The following is an 8,603-nucleotide window of genomic DNA, read 5'->3' as shown; positions in this document are numbered from 1 at the left end:
GGCAGGAAATGTGTTCAGAATTAACTCAGAGGACAAGTCCAGAGAAGAATGCTGCTGTCACAGTTATGGCAGCACACTGCCATATATCCAGTTTTACACCAGCTCAGCCCCAAACCACATCTCAGCAGACATGGCTTTTCCACAGAACCTGAGCATCCTGCTCAAAGGAGGGACAGCTTAAAAGAAAGATAGAAAGATAATGATTCTGAAGGTAATATCCATTCAAGTTTTAAAGATTTTTTTCCCCACAAAAAATAAATCCTTTTGTAAAATTTGTTTATTTTCAGTCTTCAAAATGAGCAAAAGCTGGCAGCAGTACATCATGCCAGAATAGCCACAGCTTTGCTTGGAATGAAATGCCAACAAAACTTTGCCAGTGATTAAGTTCCCAGGGCTCACCACCTGGAAGGAATGTCTTGGTAGATTTCATACACAAAGAGAAGCACTTAATTCTTAGTTTATTTTAATTCACTTTTGCACATCTCCCCCCCACCTTCCCCCCCACCCATCCTCTCTTCAGATCTTCAGAAAAACTCTCCTAGTAGTCTCTCCAGGCTGGCTGTGGGGCACCATCAGAGCTGCAGGATGCTCGTGTCTCTCTGTATCTCAGGGCTGAGACAATGCTGTAGGTCTCTGTTTCCAGGTCTCAGGAGTGCTCAGAGTAGCTCCTGGCTCTCTGTTCCCCTTGCTCACTGAAAAACCACAGATACAGACCCTGCTCAGGGTCCTTCTCCATTCTTCCACCCAAAGGCAGCCTTCAAAGGAAACCCATGGGCTTATAGACTGACTGACAGCAGGAGCAGCCTGAAGGTTGTGGTGCTGGAAGTACAGGACCAGGAAACACAAGTAATTAACTTTTACTTGGGAAAGGGTAAAAGAAAATTGTCAGTGTTATGCCATAAGGTAAAGGAGGCTGCAGGAGACGGTGAGTGCTAATATTGCAGCCAGATGGAAATAATAGAATTAACATATCTGGATTGGATGTGAAAAAATGGCAGACAAAAAGCACTTTGAGGAACAAATGGCAAATGGAATAAATGGTATTAATGTTTCTTCACATCAAAGATTCACGACCTTGTCTGTAGGGCCAGCTGATATTATAAAAGAACACAGCAGATATGGCCATTTTAAAATTATTTATTTGCTCAGTGCTCCTAGTGGAAGAAACTTTGTGTTCAAATGTCTCCAGCCATTCTCAGGGGTTAGGGTTCTTAAGAAAGATTAGGTAGAAATCAAAATTACTTCAGAAGTGAGATTAAAAAAGTCACAGAGTGAATAGCAATGAATGACTAAGACTGATAATAAGTACTCAGGAGATCTATGTCTCTAAACTGAAGAGCTAAGATCACAGCACTGATGGATGTGTCATTTAAAATTACTGGAAAGTTAAACAGAGCAAACATGAGGTCAATTTTAAAATTTTACTCCAAAGGTGATGGGGGTAACTATAGAAACAGGATGACCCCCGTGGCAGGGAGGAATGACGAGGAGGACTCCATCTTATCAGAAGGCTAATTAATTACTTTATTATAATATATAATTCTATACTATATTACATTCTATTACATTACATCTAAACTGAATTTGTCAAGCACTCAACTCTGCACACAACTGTACTGAATTTCATGACTGTCAGCTGACAGTCCTGACACACACACACACACGCACACTTGGCCCTGCTAGGCCAAGGAAACAAAACACCATCACTTTGGGTAAACAATCTCCATATTGCATTCTGCTTTTGCACAACACAGGCACAGCAAATAAGATAAGACCTGTGTTTTCTTTCTCTGATGTTCAGAGAATGCAAAACCCAGAAATAATCTTGGGAAGAATTGTGCCTTGCTTTTCTCTGTGAATGTGGTGACAAGTAGCTGCATGCCTCTTATTCCAGCTTAGCTCCTACAGTGGGACCTGCCAATCTGTGTGTGCTGTGGCAAGTCTTTGTTGGGAAACCACAGGGGTGGCTTCTGGGAGAAGATGCCAGTGGCTGCACCCATGTCAGACAGAGCCCCAGGACATATTCACCAGAGCTGAGCCCATCAGTGATGCTGGTGGCACCTCTCTAAAACATATTTAAGGAAGGGTAAAAGTCCTGCACAGCAGCTGGGGAGAGGAGTTAGAGTATGTGAGAGAAACAGCCCTGCGGGCACGGAGGTCAGTGCAGAGGAGGGGCAGGAGGTGCTCCAGGTGCCAGAGCTGAGATTCCCCCGCAGCCTGAGGTGCAGCCCGTGGTGAGGCAGCTGTGCCCCTGCACCCACGGAGGGCCAGGGGAGCAGAGACCTTCTGAGGCACTGCATCTGTGCTTAAACTGACATGACAGCCACAGGAGTACGGCGTCAGTCAGCTTCAAAGGCTGACTGATGCCCTTGGCAGCACTGAAGAATTCTTGATGCTAGGTCTTTTATCAAAGAACTATCTTTAGTTTATAGATGTGGGAAGAGTTTAACTGGTTTTATCTCCACTGACATTACAAAGGCCATTGCAAGAATGTTTTCAGCCCACACACGATGTAAAATGGCTGTTTCTCACCACCATCTAAGAACGTTTATGTTGCTGAAGGTCAGCTGAGAACACAGCTCCTAGAGAGCCCCATCATCCCAGAAATGGACAGTAAATGGCAAAATACCTTCTGCCCTAGGGAAAGGGGGATTCACCTAACCTGCACTTAGCTATCTACTGTAAATGTGTACATGCAATGTCAATAAGGCTACTGCAAACACTTCATTCTTTAATCTTGATGTTTTGACTGTGCGATTACCTCTCACTGTTCTGCTGATTTCTGATTCTTTTGAGTGCCTGCACTGTTTTCAAACAATTTTTTCTTCATTGTAACTCTGTTCTATTTTGTCATAGGGTGGAGGACTTAAGTTGTCCAAAAAAAAAAAAAAAGATATTTCCTTTTGGTTTATATGCTTGCAAAATTACAGAGCTGATCTTCACTCTGCACTGGCCATCATGTCTTCAGCTGCTGAGTCTAAGGCTATCATGCCCTTCCAATAGCTTGATTAATAGAAGAAAGGACGTGTCACCTATGACTCTACCACTCGCTGCCATAGCTTACCAGCAGAGAAGCTGCCAGACTCTGTGAGTTCAAACTGCAGCTTTCCAAAGTTACATAATGAAAAACCCACCCATCCTAGCCTTGCAAGCTGGTACTTTTCCTGCCTGACTAGAAACCTGCTGGTTAACTGAAAAAGAAGCAGTGGGTGAAAATCAAGAGCTTCCCCAGATATAAAATATTAACTAGCAGGGATGTTAGAGGCATCACTGGATGCTCAGGGAAGTTCGGTGTATCAGCAGTTCTTCCCAAAAGTACTCATTGGCCCTGCATTCCAGCAGCACCAATTCAGCTGCTGATACTGATCCATCATTTTTATTTCAGTCCATTCCTTCCTCCTAGGGCTGGGAAAGTTTTCAGTAGGGAAAGGGGTGAGAGAGGAGGGGAGGGAAAGTTCTTTGACCCACAAAGATTCATCACTCTGGAAGAGTTAACAGTTAATGAGAGACAGGAGAGGAAATATAAAGCTGAGATTAGTTCCTCGTTTGTTTTCTTGCTCCCCACCGTGAAGTTATAGAAACGCAGGCAGTGTTCACTTTCTCCCACAGGCAGTTAATTACTTGTGTGAATAGTTCTCTCTGCTTCCTGCTGCAGTATCCCAGGACCACCAACCCAGTGACACTGTCTCTGCCACCTCCTCCCCACACAGACAAAAGGAATAACAAAAAATCAGCTTAGCAGGGTCCTTTTGCAAGCAGGATCTCCCTTCTGCCACCTGCAGTGGCAGGACTGCTGGGGCTGGAGCTCAGACTGTTAGAGAGGAAACAGGAGAAGATGTGTGAAAGCAGAGGACAGAGAAAACAGGCCCTGTCAATAAATGGGACTCAAACTGAGAAAGATTCAGCTCTGTGACTATAACTACAAACTGTAAAACATCTCTAATTTTTTGGCATCAGTCATCTTGGAGTTTGCTTCTCCACCTAGTTCCTCTTCACTGCTTTCTTTAGGATTCCTGCACAGTTGTAGGTATCTCTGACACTGCTCAACCCTAGCTTTCCATATATCCCAAAAGCCTTGTGATTTAGCCAACATGGTTAATGGGGAGGGCTGATAATATCACTTATTCACAGCTCTTCACTGGACACAGAACCTGGCAACAGCCCATTGTTCTTGCTTGTGCTTGCAGCCACTCTTATGAAGAAATCCAGTCAACACCTCCAGCTTGGACAATTCTATGCCACCAGGAGTGGCAAAATATCCATTTTGAGCTACCCATTCTCCCGAGCAGGACCCTGATCACACAGCCCTTCATTTGTGGGTTTTTTCTCTTTTTTTTTGTTCCTGCTGCCCATGAGAGACAACAACACAGTAAGACATCTCTGTCTTCATTGGCTCCTGTTGGGTGCTGTCAGTACCTGAGGTCCTTTACAGTTCTACCCAAGGAGCAACATTCACCCTTCACCTGCACTAGGTGAATTAGTGCAGAAGCAGGTCATTCCATTCTCTGGTAGTTGAAGCCTGGCATAACTTTCCTTCCTTTGCATGCCCAAGTGTTTGGAGCCCTGCAAGCGCCCCAGCCGGTGCAGCCCAGGAGGCGTCCCCAGAGAGGGCAGGCAGGCAGCAGGAGCAGTACATAGCAACAAGGAGCGCTCCCTGGGAGCTTGGCTGGCGCTGCCCAGGACTCCCACCCACTCTCCTGGCCCATAAATTCCCCTGTGCCAAGCCCTCCATGTAGGGAGGCCCGGAGCTGAGCTGGTTCCCTGCAATGCAGCTGCTCATCCCAGCCATCCTCTGCCTGCTGGGCTCCTGCTGCCTCCGGGGCGCCGAGGCACGGCAACACGGGTCTGTGCTCACCGTGCCCAACGGAGGCCCCTGGGGTTCGTGGGGGCACCAGCAATTCTGCCCCAGAGGCTATGCAAAGGGATTTGCATTGAAGGTAAGCTTTGACTTCTTCTTCAGCGTGGGGAACAGAACCTGCTGTGAGACGAGGTTGTTTGGTTCTGATCGCAGCAAGGCTGGCCACGGTGTTTTGCCCCATCACAGCAGTTTGGGCTGTATCTGCAGTGTGCTGGCTTCTCAGAAAGAAATTTTTAGTGCAGAGAATCTCTCCAGGCTCCTGCCATAGGTGATTCCTTAGCAGAGAGATCTCGTGGGTAAGAAAATTCCTGAGGTTGGTGCAGCGGACCCTGTTCCCAGTGGCAAGTCCCACCTGCCAGCACGCCAGCTCTGGGTATCACAGCACGTGGTGGGAGGGTGGGCATGGCCTGGGACAGCAGCCACCCAGCATTCCTGTTTCCAGAGCGCCTGCTCCACTGCTTGGAGAAAAACAGAGGTGGGCAACAGCAAAATGGGCTTTCTGAGAAATGTCATGGAGCCCTGCTCAGCTGCACTAATGTTCTTGCTCTGTCCCCAAAGTCTCCTGCCATCCCTCATCACCTCTTTCGGAAGGGTGACCTCTCCCTTTTTCTTCCTCTCTTCCAAGGTGCAGCCCTTCCAGGGATTTTGGCTGTTTGATGATGACACGGCCCTGAACGGCGTCCGCCTGCACTGCACGGACGGCACAGTCATCGAGTCCTCCGTGGGCTGGTGAGCAGCCTTCGCTTTCTCAGCCTCCTCCAGGGCACCAGCTCCTGGCAGCTTGAAGGGAAGCCAGAGCAATGGTTTCTCTGCAGGCAGCCACACCCCCTGTGAAGGTGGCTCAGCATCCCTCTTGAGGAGGTGGGTGAGTTCCCCTTGGCCACAAAGTGTGAAGGTTTCAGGGTGAAGGTCTGGTCCCAGGAAAAGGAGCGGTGCTTTGGAAAATGAAGGAAAGATCAGAAATTACAGTTCTTAAAGCTGTACTTTCTCCTTTTCCTCAAATGCTTACTTGAGAAAGTACATTGAGTGACAGGGATGTAGCAAGCCCCTGGAATTGCCAAGGGGTTCTGCAGGAACAGGGCAGACTGGAGCTGGTGGTCCTGGGCATCCAGGGGAGGATGGGGAAGGGGAGTGAAGCAGGTGCTCCTAGAAACCTGCCACCCCATGTGCGTCCCTTGCCCCAGGACTGCCAGGATCCCAGGCAGGGCACGGTGTTGATGGCAGCAGTGCAGAGGCTGGACAAGCCTTGATAAGTTGTTTTTTCCTCTGGCAGGTGGGGGAACTGGACGGAGGCCCAGCTCTGCTCCAGCAACAGGCTGGTGTCGTTCTCGCTGCGCGTGGAGAGGTGGCAGTTCCTGCGGGACAACACGGCCGTCAACAACGTCAGGTTCGCCTGCTCCAACGGCACCAGCCTGGAGGGAGGGGGACTTTCAGGGGGGCACTTCGGCCCATGGAGCAGCAACTGCACCTCTGGGGCCATCTGTGGGCTCCAAACAAAGGTGGAGAAACCCCAGGGAAAGTGGGATGACACAGCTCTCAACGACATGAGAGTGTTCTGCTGTGAGTAAGCCTGACTCCCCACCCTACAGCAGCATCTACAAAGCTGCACAGCATTAAACCTTGAATCTGTCCTTGCACAAAGAGAAGTGCACTTTTTTTTTCTGTCTTATTTTGTCAAGAGTAGCCAGGTCCCATGGCTACAGCCATCTTACTTCGTAAGAAGGATCTTTGTAATTATTGTGGTTAAGCTTCATAACAAATTTATAACCCACAAAATTCCTGTGAGGGAGCACAGGGGATTCCCACACCTGTTGGTAAGGCAGAAGGTGGGACTATAAGGGCTGAATATTGAAGTAGAAGAGGGATCATCTGCCCTGACAGAAACTGTGGTTTCAAGGGAGGGGAAGGGGAACTCTTCATCCTATTCCCATTATAATGCTTAGGATATTCAGGGATCATTATCAGACATCCGTCCATCCATCCATCCACCCATCCATCCATCCATCCATCCATCCATCCATCCATCCATCCATCCATCCACAAATGAGTTCAAATATACCATGCAGTTTGTGGTCCCAGCTCTGTGCCCCTCCCAGCCTTCTCAGCGCATCTCCAGGTGCCCCATGCAGAAGAGGCACTCAGAGGATTTTTGTTTCCAAGGCTGCAGTGCTTCACATGTATTGCAGTCAGAAATGTACCATTGCAGAGGTATTTTTCCTGAAGCCACCACCATTTCCTTCAGCATCCAAACTTCCTGCTCAGCTCTTCTCTGGAGTTTGTATTTCGTGCCCCTTCCTGGGGCTGTAGGCAATACCTTGAGGGTGAGGACATAACAAGTATGGGGCAGGGATTAGCCACAAACCCGGGTCTCACAGGGCATTATGCAGGAACAGGCTGGCTGGAGAGCATTATGGTGCACATGTGCAGGAAGGACTTGGAGAGGAAAGGAATTAGGAGGATTAGGAGAGTTCCAGAGAGAATTGCAAATATTTCAACTAACACTTTCTTCAGTCCCAGGAGTGCAAAGAGGATGCAGAAATCTGAGAAAGACATAGGAGGGAAGGAGAAGATCCTCAGCTCTGTAAAGGTCATAGACTTTGTCCGTAATCATGTACTTGAAATTTGTTTGCTGCAGTATTCTCTCTGATAAGAAAGTCTTGCTTAGGCAGACTGTGAATGGTCCTCAGTACCACCTGGAGCTGAGGCCTAATCCCTGCTGGGATCCCAGATGTTCCAGAGGTTTCTGAAGCAGTAACTGTACCATCTTGTGCCCTTATTCATTCAAAGGGACTTCTTTCCACTCGGCATGCAGCCAGGAAAAGCCTTACAAAAGGTACATTTACAAGTACATTTAACCTTTTCTGTCAAGTTTTTGAAAACAGGGGTTTGAAAGTCCAAGCAATTATATTTTTATTGCCAGTTTGGTCAGTTTCCACATGCTTTTCTTATTCCACCCCTAACTGGTAAGCCCCACAGAGCCACCTATTATATCAGGAGAGTACCAGATTAAAATCAAAAGAGAAACACTAAATACGTGATCTGACAACAAGGTCACACATCCTCATGGATGATTTCCGATTTTAAGAGATAAAGGCACTCCAGAGACAGCTCAATTTTTTTTACAGGAATCTCTCTCTACAATTAGATATAACAGGGAAATGCATAACTCAGCTTTTCTTCTGGAAAAAAGGTTCCCCTAGGGCACTTTGAAATACACTGAGACAAAAAGGTGGTATTTTTGTCATGAACGTCTCAAGGGTTTTTATGTTATCTTTGCACTAGTCTATCACTTTCATATTACTCATTATTCATTCACTTAAGCAAGTTGCTGTACACAGCACTTTACATGGCATTAAACATGAAAGAGTTTCTGTCAACAGGGAGGTTCCTGCAAGAAAACTACTCTTTAAAGTCATTTCATGGTCTTCCCACTCAGGTCTTAGCCCTCCCCATCATAACAAAAACATTTGATTGGGCTGAATCCAAATGCCCTGGCAGATCCTCTTGAATAATAGATATCCCATTTTCCAGGCAGAGGATATCTAACAGTGAAATGCTGGAAGAGATATCCCTGTCCATTACTCCTTCAAATTCATTATTTGACTAATATCAGATTTTCTACTGTGTATGTCACTAGTCTGCAGCACTGAACCTCGGGTTTGTCACAGCCCACCACAAAGTGGCAAGGCTCATGTCAAGCACTCACTTCCCATGCATGTGACCACTCTTCTCTCAGGAAAACCTG

At 47.2% G+C, this 8,603-nt stretch overlaps 1 protein-coding gene across 1 annotated transcript; it reads left to right on the top strand.

Moving 5' to 3' along the window:
- Positions 1–4,766: 4,766 nt before the first annotated feature.
- LOC311166906 (vitelline membrane outer layer protein 1-like) lies at positions 4,767–6,426 on the top strand (the record flags this gene model as incomplete). Its single annotated transcript, XM_084227133.1, has 3 exons — positions 4,767–4,937; positions 5,484–5,587; positions 6,132–6,426. The coding sequence occupies 3 exons, from the start codon at positions 4,767–4,769 to the stop codon at positions 6,424–6,426; spliced, it is 570 nt and encodes a 189-aa protein (XP_084083259.1).
- Between the last annotated feature and the right edge of the window lie 2,177 nt (positions 6,427–8,603).

Source organism: Fringilla coelebs, assembly GCF_963513975.1.
Source record: "Fringilla coelebs genome assembly, chromosome: 2".
Classification (NCBI taxonomy): Eukaryota; Metazoa; Chordata; class Aves; order Passeriformes; family Fringillidae; genus Fringilla; species Fringilla coelebs.
This window is presented reverse-complemented; position numbering and strand designations above follow the sequence as displayed.